Here is a 20,494-nt window from a genome sequence, read left to right as displayed (position 1 = left end):
CAAATGACAAACGACTCCTTCCTCATCTGGCTCAGCAACTAATCCCCGTCCTCCCATTAAGCAAATGGGAAGAAACAAACCGAACCTGCAACGCTGCAACGGAAGAATGTATGCGACGAGCACGCGGGTCCTTGTAGAGGCCTTTTGTATCTCGGGGAAAGGTTGATGAAGGAAACTCTCTCCGTCTGTATCTTTTTCTTTCTCTCTGTCTCTGTCTCTCTTCTCTGTTTTCTGTCTGTCTGTCTGTCTGTCTGTCTGTCTGTCTGTCTGTCTGTCTGTCTGTCTGTCTGTCTGTCTGTCTGTCTGTCTGTCTGTCTGTCTGTCTCTCTCACTCTCTCTCAGTCTGTCTCTTTCTTTCCTTTCTCTCTCTCTCTCTCTCTCTCTCCCTCTCTCCCTCTCCCTCTCCTTTTTCCTCTCCCTCCCCCTCCCTCCCATCACTCGCCCGCAAAAGGATCGGCATTGGTGGGTTTGAATCGTTCTCTGAATATGAAGCAGCTGATGATAGTGATGGCGATGATGAGGCGGCTAATGCTGCTGCCTTTGTTGCTGCTCCTGGAAATGTGTGCGTGCGTGCGGATATACAAGTCTATCCTATGTTCATTTTGAGAGAGTGTTTGCTCGGTGGTGTAAGAATTCAAGGGAGAGGTTCGGGTTACTAACACGTACATACGAACACACGTATGCGTGCACGTAATTCTATACGTACACACACGCTCTCCCTCTCCCTCCCTCTCTCTCTCTCTTACACACTTATACACTTACAGATGTACATATGTATACACACACACACACACACACACACACACACACACACACACACACACACACACACACACACACACACACACACACTTAACCTAAAAATAAAAAAAATAAAAAAAACAATCAATCAATAATAACTAAAATCCCCGGACCGGTCGCGCAGCCGACGCCTCCTGAATAAGGCCTAGCAACCCCATTACCTGACCATACCATGCCTCCCTCCCCCCGAACACCCTACTTCCGTGCAAACAGATACCCGTCGGACTTCCGCATAGGCCTACATCCAAACTCATCTCTCATGATAAATGATACGGCGACACACTTCGCTTAGGTTGTCTGAACGCCGGGCTCGTGGTGTCATATTTCATTTATTTATTGGTATATTTTTCCAGACAAAACAAACCCATCTTCTGTGTCATTTTGTCATCACTGTGACTTTTTTTTCTATATTCCTTTTATTGAATATCTATCTACCTACCTATCGATCGATCTCTCTACTATATATGTTATAACCATGGTAACTTACAAGTAAATATAGCGTGGTGATACTAGGCAATGTGCATCAGGATAAGATGGAATATAGAGGCATTATTAAAAGTCTAATATTAAGGTAAATATTACTATTACTATTAATATCTTTAGAGTTCAATAATACAGAGGTATTATTAAGCATCATTGGCACAAATAGAGCAGTTATAAAATTGAACATTTCCACTCACAGGGATAATCATACACAGTTCAGGACTTCGTAATATATTAACGTCAAAAATCGGGGGCCGACCATAGCTGTGTCGAAACGCCTATCTATTGAACCGGATGCGTCGAACAGTCCATAGTAATAAATATGTTTACATAATAAATAATAAACGACACACATCAGCATTATTACATGGACGCCGGCACAGTCATACTACATTCATAATTGTCTGTTTTTCCGTCAAACACCCTGTCTGTCTGTCGTCTGTTTGTCATCCTGCTTTTTCTTTTCCTGTTTCTGTATTCTTCTCTCTTCTGTCGTCTCTCTACTTATTCTTACCTGTCTTCTCTCATCGTGCTGTGTGTCTTCTCTCTTGTCGTCAGCTCGTATGATCTCTGTCTAGTAGTCTATCATCTCGTTTTACTATTACTTCTTCTCCTTAGAGTTCAATGTCGGTCTATTTCTCTGTCTGTTGCCATTACTTATAATTGTCTTTCCCTCAGGGTAAATCTATTCCGTCTCATCTCTTCTGCGTCTTCTCTCGTCAATTGGGGCTGCCGTCCTCTCTCTCTGGACGATTGCTCTCTTTGGTCTCCTCTCTGTCTGCCTCTCTCTATAAGTACTGTATTTTGTACTATTCTTTCTAAATAGTATGATCACTCATCATCTCTCTAGCGCCCCTACCCTCGCTCTCCGTCGTCTGCCCTCACACTCACTCAGTCACAGCCTCCTCACTACCTCTCACTCTACCACCCCCACACCCCACACAACTGTCACCACTCTCTGTCTCTGTGTCTTGCTCTCTGTCTTCTGTCTCTCGTCTCGTCAGTCACGAGTCATGACAGAGAGGAAGCAGTAGAGCGACCAGAACCCAGCCACTCCGAGCGTCCGGGCCTGCGGCCGGCGGCGACAGGCCCCTAGGCGGACTCGGCGGCCCTCGCTCAGGCGGCCCACGGCAACCAGCGCCCACTCCATCCCCAGCCTTCATCCCCACAGTCTGGACTCCCACCAACGGCCCGGCGAGAATGGGAAGAGCCGACCCCGCGCCCCCCACGCTCCCTTCCCCCTTTTCCCCGCCCCGGAGGAGAGACCGCTGGCTGAGGGACCTCTTAATAACTCTGGCGTTTTTAAAAGGCAATTACCGCAGGATCCGCAGGCGCCCACAGCCGCCCATACGCCCACATCCTCGCGGATCAATATACAGGTGTCTTGTGGTGGAGAGAGACCGTGCCGAGTGTCGAGTGTCCAGCCCGTGTGTGTGTGTGTGTGTGTGTGTGTGTGTGTGTGTGTGTGTGTGTGTGTGTGTGTGTGTGTGTGTGGTGTGTGTGTGTGTGTGTGTGTGTGTGTGTGTGTGTGTGTGTGTGTTGTGTGTGTGTGTGTGTGTGTGCGTGTGTGTGAATTAAAGAGAGGGGAAAGGAGAGCAGTCGAGAGGAGAGAAGCAAAGAAATAGTGGGGGTGGGGGGGGAAGGGAAGGCACATTAAGAACAGACAGCTTTCCTTTTCCCTTTCTTTCCCGTCTCCCCTCCCCCTCCCTCCGCCCCAAAGTCCCTCCATTACCTTCGCCACTCACTGCCAAGCTTGAAGTAAAGGCCAGGAGGGGACGCGCGGGGCCATTTGGATGGGCATAATGGAGCGTCCCTAGGAACCGGGGGACAATGGGAGGGAGGAAGGGGAGGAGGAGGAATAGGGAGGAGGGACAGAAAAGGAGGGAGGAAGAACAGAGGAGGGAGGGAGGACAGGAGAGGGAAGAAGTACAGAAGAGGGAGAGGGAGTGAGGGAAAGGGAAGGGAGGGGAGGGGAAGGGAGGGGAGGGGATGGACGGAGGGGAAAGGGAGGAGGTATACAGAGAAAGATGAGACAGGCAGGAAGGAGAGTAGGGTAGGATGGGGGAGGGAGGAGAAGGAAGGGAAAAAGAGAAAGGAGAAGGTGGATGGAAGAAGAGAGGAATAGATAAGAAAGGATGAAGTGAGAGAGTGAAAAGAGGGAAGGAGATATTGACACAAACAGAAGAGGAAGACTAGAAAGTAAGCCGAAAAAGGAAACGGGAAATTACAAAGAGCTGAGAAGTAAGAGATACAGAGGAAGGAAGATAAAGATAGACAGGATGCAGGGCAGGAAGGGAAAGACGGATGGAAGGAGGGGGGGGAGGGAGAATGAAGGGGGAGGGAGGGAGAATGGAAGGAGGAGGGAGGGAGAATGGGAAGGAAGAGGAAGGGAGGGAGGGAGGGAGAGAGAATATGAGAAAGTATGTTCATAAGGCATCTTAAACGCTTTTTGTCTTTCTTGTTAACCTTAATTTGTCAAATTATTTCATCAGTATCGGGGGCTCTTGTTACTGTTCTACATATTTCTATAAACAGAGACATACACAGAAGGACTCGTGTACATATACACATATTCACACACACATAAAGGCATCCATCCATCCATTCATCTACCCATCCATCATCCATATATACATACATAAATATACACACACAATGATATAATAATATATACATTTCGCACAAGTATATGCAAACCGGTCAGAGCACACGCAAAAAATAAAAGGGCAGAATGGAAGAAACAGAGGAAGAGATTGTATAACGTGGACGAGAGAGAAGAGATTGATTATTTAAAATTATCTGCCGCGTCAGAGAGAGAGGAGAGAGCTGCAAAAGGCCAAGCGAAAGGGGGATGGGGGAGAGGGGGGGGAGTGTCATGCGCCGAGTTGTGCATGAATGGCCATCCAGGCACGGGACGTGGCCAGCCTCTTTCCCCCGCTCCGCCCCCCACCCCTTCCCTACCCCCTAGCTGGGGCTTCGCGACACAACACGAGCTGATCACAAAATTGGCCGGCCATCCACGAGCTTTTACCCCACCTCCCACACCCCGGCACACAGCCCCGTCCGCAAAATGGGAGGTAAATTGGCCATTAGAGCAGGTGGCAGCAACATCACCGCCAATTGCAGCGAGGGCCGCCTGGCACTGACGTCAAATCCCGAGTGTGTTTACGGGCCTCAGTGGGGTCACGACACGCACCCACGCACGCGCTCTGACGTCACGGCGGCCACTTCATCGGGCCGGCGCCGTGAGCGGGCGGCGTGATGAATGGGATGAAGGCCCTTAAGGAGTGCATGGCGCATGGACATCAAAGTGCAATGCATGGCGATGCAACACCTGACCTTATACACAATGCCTCTTTCTTTTCCTCTCCCCTCCTCTTTCACTTCTTGCCTGCTTTCTACGACCGCCAACAACAGAAGCGCCGTGTCGATCTGTACTATTTGCGTCGCTCCTTGCACTGCAATCTATCTATTTTCCCCACTTCATACCCTGCTCACTTAGCCCGCATTCACCTGGGCCATCCCGTTCCCCTCCGTCTTTTCCTCTGTTAACTCCATCTCTCCTTCCTTCCCACCCTTCCTTTCCACACCTCCTATGAGTAGCTCCTCTCCTCTCCTCTCCCGTTCCCCCTTCCCTACTGCCTCCCCTCAATTCCCCTCCCACCCACCCCCTCCCCTCCATCCCCCTCCCACCCACCCCCTCCCATCATCTCGCATCCCTCCCCTCAATTCCTTAATCCCCGGCCCAAGGAAATGGAAGGCAGGTCCTCCTTATCGCGAGTAAAAAGCTGTGGACACAAGAGGTGGGGGGTGAAGAGGTGGGGGGTGAAGGGGTGGGATGCAGAGGGGAGACTACTTCTCCCCAGCTCCCTCCTGCCTCCATCTCCCCCCTCCCCCCTTCCCTCCTGCCTAAGTTTACCAAGTCGGCTTCCCGAGAACACCTCCAACTTATCCGAACTTTCGTCCCCACGCCTTCTGGAGGTGTTGGATGGAGGAGGGGGAGAGGGGAAGGGGGGGGATAAGGAGGATGAGGAGGATGAGGAGGAGGAGGAGGAGAAGAAGAAGAAGGAAAAGAAGTAGGAGGAGTACAAGATAGTGGAAGCTGAAAAGGAAGGAAATGAGAAAGGAGAAGAGGAGGAAAAGGAGGGAAGTGAAGATGTAGAGGCGCTTCAGGATGAACGGAGGAAATAAGGAAGAAATAAGGAAGGAGAAAGGGAAATGCAATATCCAAATTAAATATATACACACGAATACATATTTGCCCGCATCCATGCCAGCATTTACAAACGCAAAAATAGTAATAATAATAATCTAGTGAAACGGAGGAAAATCGGCACGTGACGCAGGTCTTTCGCGAGCGAGGTTACCGTACGTCTCTGTGTCTCTCTCCTCTCTTTTTCCCTTCCTTTAAGCTAGTAGTTCCGTTATATATGGTATTTTCTTTTTATGGTTAAACCTAAGAGTATTTTCTCCACCATTTCCATTTCCATCCTCATCTCCTCCACCTTCCTCTTCCTCTTCCACCTCTTACTCCTCCACCTTTTCCTTCTCCATCTCTTTCTCTTCCTCCTCCACCTCTTCCTCCTCCACCACCTCTTCCATCTCCACCTCCACCTCTTCCACCTCCACCTCCACCTCTTCCATCTCCACCTCCACCTCTTCCATCTCCACCTCCACCTCTTCCATCCACCCATACTCTTGATACCCCTCTCCCTCCACCTTCCACCTCTCACATCTCACACACGCCCGCCGAGGGCCCTCTCGATGCTCACCGATAATACGGCTCCGAGAAGACACACTCGGCCAATTGAACCGCTGGCCGAAGTGTGGACCTTCTTCTAATCTCACTACCTTCTCTCATAAAATCATCCTATCTATTCTTCTTTTATTTATACATATTATATACCATTTTTTTCTTCACTCCATTGAAACGAGAGTTTACGATAAGGTGGAGGACTTCAGGAGGAGAGGAGCGGAGAGGGATGAGGAGGGTGAGAGAGAGAGAGGTCGAGAGAGAGAGAGAGATGAGAGTAGTAAGGGTGAGAAGAGAGAGTAAGAGTGAGATGAGAGGCGAGGAGAGTGAGAGAGTGAGAATGAGAGTGAGAGGGACGAGAGAGGAGAGAGAGAGAGAGAGAGAGAGAAGAGAGAGAGAGAGAGAGAGAGAGAGAGAGAGAGAGAATTTTTGGCACCCATACAGCTTTATCCAAGCGCCATAATGCTACCTTTCGCGATGCCAAGGAATGTCTATCAAAGAAAACTTTGAAGTAAACTTATGTTGTTTTCTTTAATGGCGAACTTCCGGCGACGAAAGCAGGGTGATTTATTAATGAGAAAGCGAAGGGGGGTGTCAGAGGAAGAAAGGGAACGAGAGGGAGAGGGAAAGGAGAGAGATTAAGAAGGGGAGGAGAGAGGGAAGGTAGAGGGAAGAAAGAAAAGGAGGGGGAGGAGATAGAGAAAGAGAAAGCGAGAGAGAGAGAGAGAAAATGAGAGAAAAAAAAGGGAGAGAGAGAGAGAGAGAGGGGGGGGGGGAGTCAAAATTGTGTCATACTTAAAAAGAAAAAGCCCTAGCAACGTGCGTAAAGCCGCAATGTTTGCGAAACCTGCTGCAATAACACTCTGCGAACCTGATTAATGTAATTCGCCAAGCCTGTGTTTGTGCAAGCCAACCCAGCAACTAATTAATGTATAATGTGGGAGGCCAATCAGATAAGAGGCACACTACCGCTGCATCACAAACGCAACTGCTTTGCAGGAGAGAAGCAACATGGATTTTGCATGCAAGGAATAGTTCTGCAACATCTACGAGGCGGAAGACATGGAAATACATAAATACAAACAATACGACACTTCTTGAAGACTCCCAAGAATGGCTGACAAAAACAGACGCAGGTGACCAAGCCATGTCCGGAGAGAGCAATGAAGAAAGAAAGAAAGAAAGAAAGAAAGAAAGAGTGAGAGTGAGAGAGAGAGAGAGAGAGAGAGAGAGAGAGAGAGAGAGAGAGAGAGAGAGAGAGAGAGAGAGAGAAAAAAAAAAAAAAAACCGCCATTTTTTTGTGCGAATCTTTCCGCCGGCAGCTTGGCACTTGACAGGGCCATACTCTGCATCATAGCAATGACTCTACTCTCCTCCGCCGATGACGCTACTCCCGTCCCCTATTCTCGACGACTCTCCCTCCTTCCGATATGGGATCCGGATGCACTCCCGCGACCGTCATCAGGGAACCATAGCTTAGCTTGAGGGGGAATGAGGGGGGAGGGAGGGAGGGAGGGAGGGAGAGAGAGAGATGGGGAGAGGGAAAGGGAAGGAGGAAGGGAGGGAGAGAGGAGGAGGGGAAGGTAGAGGGAAGGAGGGCGGGCGGGGTAGAGGGAAGGAGGGAGGGCGGAAGAAAGAGAGATGAAAGAATGGTTTAAAGGAGATCCAGGATAACATGCATGGATATAAGGGAGGGATACAAGAGGATCTAGAATAAGTGGTGAGGGGAGAATCGAGGATAAAAGGGAGAGGGGGAGAAGGGAAGGGGTAAAAGGTCCCAAGAAGCGTATCACGGATCGAAAACAGGCCTCTTCCTCCTTGTCAAGATAAAAACACGACAGACGCGAGTACTCTGCGGTGTTGGTGTTTCGTTCGGGCGAAACTAGGGGAAAAAAAGTAGACACAAGCAGATATATAACAGGACTAAGATAAAGCCAATACAATAAATAAAGATAGAAATGACAAGAACAACAACAACAACAAACGACCAAGGAATACCAACCCAATCAATAAATCTCCTTAACAATAAAATAAAAATCGACAACACACCACCGAATAGCAACAAAATAATAACAACAAAGACGACGACAACAACAATAACCCCACACTTGTTCACCAAACACCACCCAACAATACTGCTGCCGAGCCCCTGAACAACGAGAAACTACTTCCAAAACAACGGCAACTCGTCCACCCATGCAGCTGATAAACACACGGCCATTTGTCACCCTCTCGCGCGTCATGGAAAAGCTGGATTCAAGCACACACGAAATCCTGTCCTGCTTAATCCTTCCGTGGTGCCTGTTTACCTACAGCACGGTCCGTAAAAGGGGACAGGAGGAGGAGGAAGGGGAAAAGGTGGGTGGAAATGGAAATAGGGAAGAGGTGAAAGGAAGAGAGGGAGATGGAGAGGAAGAGGGAGAGGAAAAGAGGGGAGATGGAAAATGGGAAAAGGGAAGGTAAGAGGAGAAGGAAAGTGAGATGGAGGAAGGAAGAGGTGGAGATGAAGAGGAGAAAGGGAAGATGGAGAGGGAGAAGGAGTGAGAAAGGGAGAGAGTGGAGATGGAGGGAAAGTGGAAGAAGAGAGAAGGTGATAGAATGGTGGTGGAGAGAGGGAAGGAAGAGATAGGTGGATGAGGTGGAGGAGAGAGGTTAGCTTGAGAAAACGATAAAGTGATGCATAAAAAATGACGACGGGGAAAATAAAAGTAGGGTATAACAAGAAGAACACATTGGACGGAAGTCCGAGGACCAAATATAAACCTAAAAAATAACTGATTTAAAGTTAGTTGTGACGACCAAAAGATGCACAAACGACAAAGGAAATATAACAATGCAAGGATTTTACACACAGAAACACATAGGGGGAAGTCCAGCAGAATTCAAAAAAAAACACCCAAACAACAATAATAACATTGTACCTTTAAAAGTCGTAGAAAAAATATACGTCAACAAGCAATTATAAGGCAACAAGTGTATTCCGGCAATAAGGAACGATGGTGCGCGAATAAACAACAAGGCAGATACAAAACAATCACATACACGTCTCAGTCGAGAACAAAATATATGACCAAGCACATATACATGTGCATGACGATGTGCATAGTATAAACGATCATGTGCACGGATACACAGGGGCTAAGAGGAGGGAGAAAGAGGAAGAGGAGGAGGGAGAAGAAGAAAACGTAGAAGAAGATGAAGGAGAAGGAGGAGGAGGAGAAGGTGGGAGGAGAAGGTGGGAGGAGAAGGGGAGGAGGGGTGGGAGGAGGAGGAGGAGGAGGAGGAGGAGGGAGGAGGAGGGAGGAGGAGGAGGAGGAGGGAGGAGGAGGAGGAGGTGGGAGGAGGAGGAGGGGAGGAGGGGAGGAGGAGGAGGAGGGGAGGAGGGAGGAGGAGGAGGAGGAGGAGGAGGAGGAGGAGGAGGAGGAGGGAGGAGGAGGAGGGAGAAGAAGAAGAAGAAAAGAAAGGCTGCCTTTTACCCATTTTTCCACCGAACTGCAATTTCCTCCTCGACCAAAGTTATCCGGTAAAAAGTTGACCTTTGCGAAAGAGGCGGGTAGTTCGGGTGCCTGATGGTGGATGGGAGAGAAGGGGGAGGGGTCAGGTGGGGAGGAGGGGAAGAGGACGGAGAATTCAGGTGAGGAGGGGAGGGAGGGAAGGAGAGGACATGAGAGCAGGTGGTGGGCAAGGGAAAAAGAGCTACCGTGGGTTCAGGTGAGGGGGGGGGGGATGGAGGGAGGGAGGAGGGAGGGAGGAGAGGAGAGAGAGAGAGAGAGGGAGAGAGAGAGAGAGAGAGAGAGAGAGAGAGAGAGAGAGAGAGAGAGAGAGCGAGAGAGAGAGCGAGAGAGAGGAGAGAGAGAGAGGGAGGGAGGGAGAGAGGGAGGGAGAGAGGGAGGGAGAGAGGGAGGGAGGGAGAGAGGGAGACAGAGAGGCAGTGCAAGATCAGCTGGGGAGACAAGGGGGAGAGAGCTGCCGTGGGTTCAGGTGCAGAGGGGAAGGAAGCAACGACGACCATGGGTTCAGGTGGGGAGAGAAGGGAAAAAAAGACGCACGTGGGTTCATGTGGAGAGAGAAGGGGGGGGGGGGGACGTCCATCACCACCGCGGCTGAGGGTTCTTGTATCGGGGGCGATGGCTTAGGGTGCAAGGGCGGTACTCTTGGGACGAGGAAAAGAGGCTTTTCCTTTCTTCCTCCCCCTTTTTTTCCTCCACTGATTTTTTTTTTTTTTTGCTTCCTCCTTTTCATCTTTTGTTGCTGTTCTCAATACCCTTCACTTTCATATTGCTACTTACTTCCTCATTTCTTTCCCCTTGTTGTGGAAAAGACCGCCAATCATCCCCTAACGTCATATTTTCAAGCTTAACATTATTGCAACACAAAACACTTTCGATGGTACCTACGTCAGTAGGAACGAAAAGCAAGATCAGACCGAACAAAAAAAAATATAAAAATGAGATCAAAAGAGCGAAAGAAAGAAAACATTAAAAGCTAAAAGATTATGTGAAAACTAAAGGCACAATAACTGAAATACTGTAGTCCCCCTTATCCACTAGACAGTGAAATGCGGCGAGCAAAGCCCCAAGACTTTTACACCGTAATATTTCCTGTAATTTTCTACTTATTTTGGATTTGCTCTTACACATACACGTGCAAACCGCCAGGAGAAAGGAGGCGAGAGGAGAGAGTTAGGGAGGGGGCAGGCAGGCAGGCGCTAGACAGACAAAAGAGAGAGAGAGAGAGACGAGAGGGAGAGAGGAGAGAAGACCGAGAGAGCAGAGAGGGAGAGAGAGAAGAGAGAGAGAGAGAGAGAGACGAGAGAGAGAGAGAGAGAAAGAAGAGAGGAGAAAGAGAGAAAGAGAGAGAGAGAGTGAGAGAGCAAGAGTGAGAGAGAGAGAGAGAGAGAGAGAGAGAGGAGAGAGAGAGAGAGAGAGTGGGAAGAGAGAGAGTGGGAAGAGAGAGAGTGGGAGAGAGAGAGTGGGGAGAGAGTGGGGGAGGGAGGGGGGAGGGGGGAGAGAGGGGGGAGAGAGGGGGAGGGGGGGAGTGGGGGAGTGAAGGGAGGGAGGAAGGGGGGAGGGGAGAGAACAGAAAGAGAGAGAGAGAGAGAGAGAGAGAGAGAGAGAGAGAGAGAGAGAGAGAGAGAGAGAGAGAGAGAGAGAGAGAGAGGAGAGAGAGTGAGAGAGAGGGGGGGGGGGGGAGAGGAGGAGGAGGAGGAGGAGGAGGAGGAGAAGGAGAAGGAGAAGGAGGAGGAGGAGAAGAAGAAGAAGAAGGAGGAGGAGGAGAAGGAGGAGGAGGAGAAGAAGAAGGAGGAGGAAGAAGAGGAAGAGAAGGATGAGGAAGAAGAGGAAGAGAAGGATGAGGAAGATGAGGATGAGGATGAGGATGAGGATGAGGATGAGGAGAAGAAAGAACTGCCGGAACAGCAGGTGCGCCCCACTGGACGAGGGCGTCGAGGCCCTGCAGTATATATATGGCCATTTCCATGTTGCGGGACCAATAAAGGAGGAAAACGGATCCCTCAGGCGTGTTCTCTTCACCATCTCGCAAGTTTGTTCGCCGCGCGCTACGACGTCATAACAACACGGCACTTATTGACGCTAGTTCAGTTACGTCGAGTCTCTCGGCTCCTCCGTGGACATAAACACGAGCCCGCTTTGTGAGAGGAGCTAAGAGGCAATCGGCCCCTCGCTTGCAACGCCAGATCGAGTTCGGTTCGACCCTCACTCGAACCCTTTACCCAGTAGCGCAGCAATCAAAGTGGGAGCCTCCTGACTTTTTTTTTCTGATTCTCCTAATCAATCAGTGACCCCTAGCTCCTCCCCAACCCCCCTTGACCTAAGTTCACTGACGCAACCCTTAACCCCCTTCCCCACTCCCCCTTGACCCAATCCCCCCTCTGACACAACCTTCCTTAGTTCTTGCCTCTTTACCTAAGTTAACCGACCCTCAAACTAATCCATGATTTAACCGACGTAAATCTTCCCTACTCCCTCCCCTCTTTAATAAACAGAAGAGCATAGACGTATGAGAGAGAGAGAGAGAGAGAGAGAGAGAGAGAGAGAGAGAGAGAGAGAGAGAGAGAGAGAGAGAGAGAGAGAGAGAGAGAGAGAGAGAGAGAGAGAGAGAGAGAGAGAATTTTTATTACTTCGCTACAATGCGAGAGTGAATTCCTCTCCCCGTTTTACTGCTTGCGTTATACTGATAAGCCGAGCGATATGCAATCATTTCCATATCTAATCTAAACCATTTTCTTAACTGCCCGCACTCCTTTGCGTTACTACATAAAAAAAAAAACATCACTTGCCCTGTACCACCCAAGGAAGGGAAGAAAACAGGACACTCCTTTCGAGGTGCAAACAGACAAGAAAGCTTGAGAGAAAATAACATAGGAGGTGGAGGATATGGTGGAGGAGATGGAGGAGGAGAAGGTGAAAGTAAGAGAGAACACAACAAAGAAAGAGAAGGAGGAGGTAAAGGAGGTAGTGAAGGAGGTGGTGAAGGAGGAGTGAAGGAGGTGGTGAAGGAGGAGGAAGGAAAATACACCCTGCAACAAGATGCAATGCCGCGATTTACACACACACAATGGTATGACGCAATGCACCCAACGCCAAACTTGTACACAAACATATTCGTACATTTCTCTAACGAACCGGCTCGTACTGGTCTACAGTGCTACAAAGAATTATTGACGCCATAGCCCCGAGGCACTGCACTACGTTGGGGTTGTTAAGCATTGACTACTACTGCCAAATCTAGTCATGTCTACTAATAAAAGTGCATCGAATACCAACTGGTTCTTGCAAGTGCGTTATTTATTTACTTTATTTATTTTACTCCCTCCATACCATTCCTTCTAGCTAACTTTTCTGGATTCCTCACACTCTTCCTATAACTCTTCATTCTCCCTGATTACTCTCTTCATTCTCTTTCTACCCCCCCCCCCCCCGCTCCCCCAGCCCGACTTCGCACGCAAAGGCGACTCGCCAACCCGACGCACTACGACGAGGCTGCCGACAGACCGACCCGCGACCTGCCGACCTGAGGGCCCGGGCAATCAACACGACGCTCCCGCACGCAAACCTGTCGTTTATGACTCTCTTGACCTGGCGGACCGAGAACGCGAACCTCGGCCCCATTAGAAACCCGCGGCCGCGTCATCGTTCAAAATTACATCGATATCACGCGTCAGCCATACCTCATAATCACGACATTCCCCTCCCCCCCCCACCACCACCAAGACACGAGCTACCCATTTCCTATAACCATTTCATACCACACGCTAACAACACGTCAATATCACCTCAAGCCACAAGCTAACCATTGCTTGTAACCATCGCTGACCACAACCTACCACAATCTCATACCTATTCACGCCACGAACTACCCATTTCTCATAACCACACATCAATACCACCTGAAACAAAGAGCTCACAATTAATACAACCATTTCATACCACACACCAATACCACCTCATGTCACCAGGTTAACCATTTCTTTCAACCATCTCTTGCCACAAGCTACCATATAGCGATACCCACACCACAAGCTACCCATTTCTTGTCTCCATTTTAATGTTTTATTGCTAGTGACCCTTCTCTTCCTCCTGTATCTATTCTCTCCTCGCTTGATCTATTCATTTTTCTTCCTCTTCTCTTTTCCTACTCTTTCCCTTCATCTCTTTTTTTCTTTTCTTATTTCTTTCTCCATTTCTTTCCTTCTTTCCTATTCTTTCTTCTCTTCTCCCTTCTTCTCATCCTCTTCCTCGTCCCCTTCCCCTTCCCCTTCCCCTCCTCCTTCCCCTCTGGTGGTGTGAGAGGCTGAGATAAGATCCCCAGGGAGAGCTTGGTCAACATCCCCGGCTGATTGGAGGCTGCTGCCGTGATCCCGAACACACATGCACACGCGCACGGGAAGATGGCGGGTTTGCATTTAATTATTGATGTACACTGTACGAATGAAAACACACACACACACACACACACACACACACACACACACACACACACACACACACACACACACACACACACACACACACACACACACCACACACACACTTTCTCATACTCATGCTCACACTCGCACTACATTTGCGAAGATCACCCCCGCCGTGTTCACGGAACCCCAAACCGCTTCCGAAAGGCAATGAAACACAAAATGTCACTTAACGTCGGCATAGCAAAGACCATGACCCCAAAGAAGGGAAGAAATAGCAACAGTAAATAATAAAAGTAGACGACGCTAACTTCGCCTTGTTGCACGGTTGCATGACGAACAAGGCTAAGCTGGGAAGGCAATGAGACAAGAAAGTAAGTAATTGCGTATTGACCCTGTAATGTATTCCGCATTTGTTGACTAATAAGGGAAGAAATGCAAATACAAATGAAAATACACTTATGAGGCATCTTGAATCCATCGATCTTTCTCTTTCTCTCTCTCCACTCGCTAACTCTCTCTCTCTCTCTCTCTTCTCTCTCTCCTCTCTCATCGTCTCCTCTCTCTCTCTCCTCTCTCTTCTCTCCTCCTCTTTCTCTCCTCTCTCTCTCTCTCTCTCTTTCTCTCTCTCTCTCTCTTTCTCTTCTCTCTCTCTTTCTCTCTCTCTCTTTCTCTCTCTCTCTTTTCTCTCTCTCTTTTTCTCTCTCTCTTTTTCTCTCTCTCTTTTTCTCTCTCTCTTTTTCTCTCTCTCTTTTTCTCTCTCTCTCACACTCGCCAACTCTCACACTCGCCAACTCTCACACTCGCCAACTCTCACACTCGCCAACTCTCACACTCGCCAACTCTCACACTCGCCAACTCTCACACTCGCCAACTCTCCCACTCGCTAACTGTCCCACTCGCTAACTCTCTCTCTTTCTCTTTCTCTTTCTCTCTCTCCTACTCTCCCACTCGCTAACTCTCCCACTCGCTAACTCTCCCACTCGCTAACTCTCCCACCCGCTAACTCTCCCAGTTCCTCAAACAAAGCTATAAATCCATGCACACACAAAGACAGAAACGCACATGCCGCTCAAAGCCTCAAGCTATGAACTTCCGGTGAACCTTCCTGCCACTAAAGCGACCTCTGACCCCTCCCCCCCTTCCTCCATCTAACCCCCATTGGCTGGAATGCGACCCTTAAGACCTCCGAGAAAGGAGTAAGGGAGGAAGAACTGCGGAAGAAGGGAGGAGGTGTAGGAAGGGGAGGAGGATGGAGGAGGTGTAGGAAGGGGAGGATGGAGGTGGTGGGGAAAAGGGAGGATGAGATGGGGGGGGAAGAGGAGGAGAGGAGGAGGAGGAGGAGGAGGAGGAGGAGGAGGGAGGAGGAGGAGGAGGAGGAGGAGGAGGAGGAGGAGGAAAGAGAGAGAGAGAGAGAGAGAGAGAGAGAGAGAGAGAGAGAGAGAGAGAGACGGGGAAGTAGATGAGATGCAAGAAAAAGGAGGAAATAAAAAAGAGTAAGGAGGGTGGAGGGGAAGAAGGATGGGAGAAGGGGAGAGGGAGAGGGAGTAGTAGTAGGGTAAAGGACCCTACCGAAGAGAGTAGGCAAAGAAGCGAAAGAGAGAGGGAAGGACGGGGGTGGGGGGGGGGGGGGTGACAACCATACATAAACCGTGACATGCGCATTGACGTGGCGACCTGTCAAATAAGTTTCTCTTTGGCACAGCTGACTTGGGGCAAATAACAACACCATTTCGACCTGCTCATACGGGAGGTGAAAGGTGAAACCAGAGTGTTAATGGATAATCATCTACAGTTATACGGAGAGAATACTGAGCAACCAAACAGACACACCCAATAATAGTCAAATAAACACATGGAGACAAATATATTAGTATAAATGCAACCTATTTTGCACAGGCACGCGTACGCATACGCACAGGCACACGCATTGGTTCACACATCTACATGAATACATATTGGGAGGGAGAGAGGGAGAGAGGGAGGAGAGAGAGAGAGAGAGAGAGAGAGAGAGAGAGAGAGAGAGAGAGAGAGAGAGAGAGAGAGAGAGAGAGAGAGAGAGAGAGAGAGAGAGAAGAGAGAGAGAGAGAGAGAGAAGAGGGGGTGAACGAGGTGTCGAGAGCGCGAGGGTTAACACTAATAGATAGAGAGAGAGGGAGAGAGAGACGGGGGTGAACGGGGTCTCGAGAGCGCGAGGGTTTAACAACTTTAATCAGTTTCCATAATTCACGGTCAAGTGGGTGAGCGGCGGGGATCGGCCGTGCAAGCTGCCCCAGGCTATTTCGAACCCGGGAATATTGATCTTCAAGCGAAAGGTAATTGGGGGAGAGAAAAAGAACGTGGAAGCGAGGGAGAAGAATGGGCGAAGAGGCGAGAAAGAGATGATAAAGGGTGAATACGAGAGAGAGAGAGAGAGAGACAGACAGACAGAGGATAACAGAGATAAGAGCTTGAGATCGGAGGAAAAGAAACAGAAGGGAAGGAAACGGAACAACATATAAGGGAGACAGATGCAATTAGTGAAGAAAGAAATGAGAGGCAAGGAGATTAATAGGACTTACAAGAGTGGGGAAGAGGAAGGTGCATTTTACGGGGTCATTAAGCGAAAGCCTTGCGTATGCAGCCAGAGACGGAATGATGATTGGTATGGTATCGACGGTAGTTGTGGAGGTGGAGGTAGTGGTGGAGGTGGAGGTGGAGGTAGTGGTGGAGGTGGAGGTAGTGGTGGAGGTGTGGTGGAGGTGGAGGTAGTGGTGGAGGTGGAGGTAGTGGTGGAGGTGGAGGTGGAGGTAGTGGTGGAGGTGGAGGTAGTGGTGGAGGTGGAGGTAGTGGTGGAGGTGGAGGTGGTGACGAGGGTGGAGTTGGTGACGATGGTGGAAGTGGCGACGATGGTGGAGGTGGTAGTGGTTTTACTGACGGTAGTGGTGGTGACGGTGGAAGTGGCGGTGATGACGGTGGAGGTTTTGGAGGAGGAGGAGGAGGAGGGGAGGAGGAGGAGGAGGAGGAGAGGTGGAGGGGAGGTGAGAGGAGGAGGAGGAGGAGGAGGAGGAGGAGGAGGAGGAGGAGGAGGAGGAGGAGGAGGAGGAGGAGGAGGAGGAGGAGGAGGAGGAGGAGGCGGATGATGATGATGATGATGAAGATAAGAAAGATGATGGGGCGGGGAGGAAAAGGAAGGGTGGAAGAGGAGGAGGAGAAGGGGAGGGGGGAGGAGGAGAAAGATAGTGATAAAAATGAGGAAGAAAAATGGGATGACAGGAAGATAGGGAGAGGGAAAGAGATGAGGAGAGGAAAGAAGAAAGGGAGGAAGGCAAAAGAGAGAAAGAGAAAGAGAAAGAGAGAGAAAGAGAAAGAGAAAGAGAAAGAGAGAGAGATGAAGGAGAGGAAGCAAGGGAGGGAGGGAGGGAGGGAGGGAGGGAGGGAGAGAGAGAGGTGGGGGGGGAGTGTGTGTGTGTGTGTGTGTGTGTGTGTGTGTGTGTGTGTGTGTGTGTGTGTGTGTGTGTGTGTGTGTGTGTGTGTGTGTGTGTGTGTGTGTGTGTGTGTGTGTGTGTGTGTGTGTGTAAGTATGCGTGTGCGTGTGCGTGTGCGTGTGTAGGGCCATGGTTTCTCGCTAACTAGTAAAAAGAAATGCACATACTTATCAACGTATCGTCATCACCGCGTCATTACAAAACAACTGAGGTTTAAGTAACACTCACGTTTATTTCCCGGAATGGCAATCGCGACCGCAAAAAACAGCACCTTACCTGCAAAAAATAAACAAAACACGTCAACATTCAGAAGAAAATCAAGTTATCAGAATAATCCTAGGAATAAGACAAAAAAAAAACAAATAGAAAAAAAAGGAAAAAAAATTCAGGCAGTGAAGATCATTGCCTGCTGGAACGCTTGGCACTAAAAGGCGGCGTCACACTAGCAATTTTCCTTTTTTATTCGTCGCCTCAAACCTGAAATTCTTATGACACGCATACACGGAGAGAGAAAAAATAATGACGTCACTAAAGGAGCTTCAAACGTTTTACGCAAAAATTGCAAAAGGAGACGCCGCCTTTTACCAAGTTGGAGAATGTTATCACGTACTTATTTTTCTTACCTCGAGGGCGAGTTGCTACACTCTCCCCGGCCAGAAGACGACTCGCGACTCGAGAGGGACTCAAGGGGCACTCAAGGGAGACTCAGGGACTTACCTAACTGGAGGGACTTGGAGGTTTTGAGGACGGAGTTGGCTGAGGTCTTCCTGCGACGGTCGCCGATGTGGCTGAACCAAGAGCCGATCTTGGCCGTCCCGGAGGTGAAGGAACTGAAGGTGGAGCTCTTGTGCAGCATCTTGGCGGCGGGAGGATCCTGTGGCACGGCAGGAGGAGGAGGAGGAGGAGGAGGAGGAGGAGGGGGAGGAGGGGGTGGAGGAGGACAGACAGTGGAAGAGGGGGGCGGGGAGAAGAAAGACGGGAGACACACACACGCACGCACGACCGCGACGACTTCCCGACTTCTCCCTCCGTTCAAGGACTAGTTCGACCACCTTCTCCACGTGCTCGCGGGAGGGGTGGGTGGGCGGGCGGGAGGGGGAGGTTGCAAGGGAGAGGAGAATGATAACGTCAACTCTTCATCGTGGCGGAGAAAATGCAGTTATGAGGACCCCAAGGACTCGCACGTGGCATCATCTAGCCATCTTATATGGGCGAAGAGGTCATAGAGTGCCTCTCAGTGCCACGGCTCCACTCACAACTGGCGCTCACTCTCTCCAAGCACAGCTCACCGACGTCCGTCCAGGTCAAGTCGACGAGGAGGACGCGAAGGCAACGTTGACGCCTCGCTCACCCAGTCGTTCGATGCTCCTCGCCCTCAGCCTTGGCGGGGGGCGCTCGTGGTATTCCGGCTTAGTCAAGGCACCAGCGCCTGAGGCCCAGGTAGGGTGAGGCCCGGCGTGGGCGGCGGAGGCGGTGCAGATGGTGCGGCGTGCGCAGGGCGGTGGCCGAGGTACTGAGTTCGGGCTGCGATGCACGCGGGCAGGAGGAAGGCGGAGTGGGGCCTGGAGGAAGCACTGCGCGGCCTGATAAGAATTAGGTGTTGGCTGATACGGATTATCGTGACGTCACTCCCGAATATGGGGATCAACGCGCGTTATCTGCAGGCCGCGGCAAGGGCCGGAGTGAGGCGGGGCTGATCTTGCTGCGTAGCTCTTCCTCGTCGCTCTTGCTCGCTGTCTAAAACGCGGCCTAGGAGTGCTGATAAAAGCGGAAGGGATCCTGGGGAAAAGGAAACGCGAGGGAGGCAGAAACAGGGAGAGAAAGGAGGAATTGGTGGATTGACTAGCTTCACTATAGCACTCGGGGAGCTCTCTTGTTCTCTGCTGCAGCTCCTTGGGCCTGCTCTTGCTCTCAGGACGAACGGACTTGAGCTGTGGAGACGTGCACACGCCTTCCTCTCTGGGTCACCTACGGGTCAGGGGGAGAGGGAGATAAGAAACACACAGCATTAGAGATTAAGCTATCACAGCAATCTTCGTCGAACCCGGGTCCTTATCACTCGTGCCAAACGTTAATCCCGTGCCATGACTTCCCTTGACCCCAATCCCACCGCCACACGGGTCAGTGCCACCCTCCGTCAAATTACGAGCGAGATCTGCCAGGGCCAGTGCCGCAGCGCCCTCGGCTACAGCGGCACTGCGACGCCCTTCAAATGCACTCTCTAATCACAGTTGGGTTATCGACACTTCCTTACGGGTAGTTTATCGACGAATTCACTTGGAAAAAAGGTAGCGATTAGCATAATAAACGCTGGGTCTTGCGTCATCGCCCTCCCTCGGTTCCCTGTTTGGTTTAGCCGTGATTCATGAGGCGTCTGGCCAGCGGCGAGGCCAGCTGACTCACCCTGAGCGAAAGGTAAAGCAACCCGACTCACCGTGAGTGAAGTGTGAGGCCACGACCACCTCGCTTACTCACCGCAACCCCGCAATCTACGCCAACGCCATGCGAGATAAAAACAAAGAAAAAGGAAAAAAAAAAAAAAAAACTATTCCTCCGGGGAATAACTGCACCAATATTCACGCATACAACATAACCGGCTGTCCGCACCCCCTCCCTCGCGGCCATCCATGCAATCATAACGGAAGCAAATTCTCTTTATCTCGCATCCTCCCCGTCATTCTGCCTCTTCCACTTCCATTTCCTCTCCCTTTCTCTTTTCCTTCCACTCACTGCCCTTCATCCTGCCACTCGCTACTCACTCTTTCCTCTTTCCCTCTCTCTCTCTCTCTCTCTCTCTCTCTCTCTCTCTCTCTCTCTCTCTCTCTCTCTCTCTCTCTCTCTCTCTCTCTCTCTCTCTCTCAACAGGAACCTCCGCCCCTCGCCCTAATCTCACGAGGCATTCCACTCACACTCCTGGGTCACATTTTCTTAATTCAATCTCGCTTCAGGAAAGTCCCACGCAAGCCCTAGGACGGTATCGCTCCTTCTCTCTCTCTCTCTCTCCTTTTCCCTCTCTCCTTCTCTTCCTCCTCGCTCCTCTCTCCTTTCTCCTCCTCTTTT

The 20,494-nt window shown here is 50.3% G+C and overlaps 1 protein-coding gene across 1 annotated transcript in view; it reads right to left on the bottom strand.

Moving 5' to 3' along the window:
• Positions 1 to 18,341, bottom strand: part of LOC119590509 (cyclin-dependent kinase 18-like) — a gene marked incomplete at its 5' end in the record, with an annotated part of 51,469 nt that extends 33,128 nt beyond the window's left edge. Inside the window, 1 exon segment of the mRNA XM_037939192.1 lies at positions 18,152 to 18,341. Coding sequence (XP_037795120.1) covers positions 18,152 to 18,341 — 190 coding nt within the window.
• Between the last annotated feature and the right edge of the window lie 2,153 nt (positions 18,342 to 20,494).

This window comes from Penaeus monodon, chromosome 1 (genome assembly GCF_015228065.2).
Source record: "Penaeus monodon isolate SGIC_2016 chromosome 1, NSTDA_Pmon_1, whole genome shotgun sequence".
NCBI classification, from domain to species: Eukaryota; Metazoa; Arthropoda; class Malacostraca; order Decapoda; family Penaeidae; genus Penaeus; species Penaeus monodon.
Note: the sequence above shows the minus strand (reverse complement) of the source record. Positions and strands in the feature narration are given on the sequence as shown.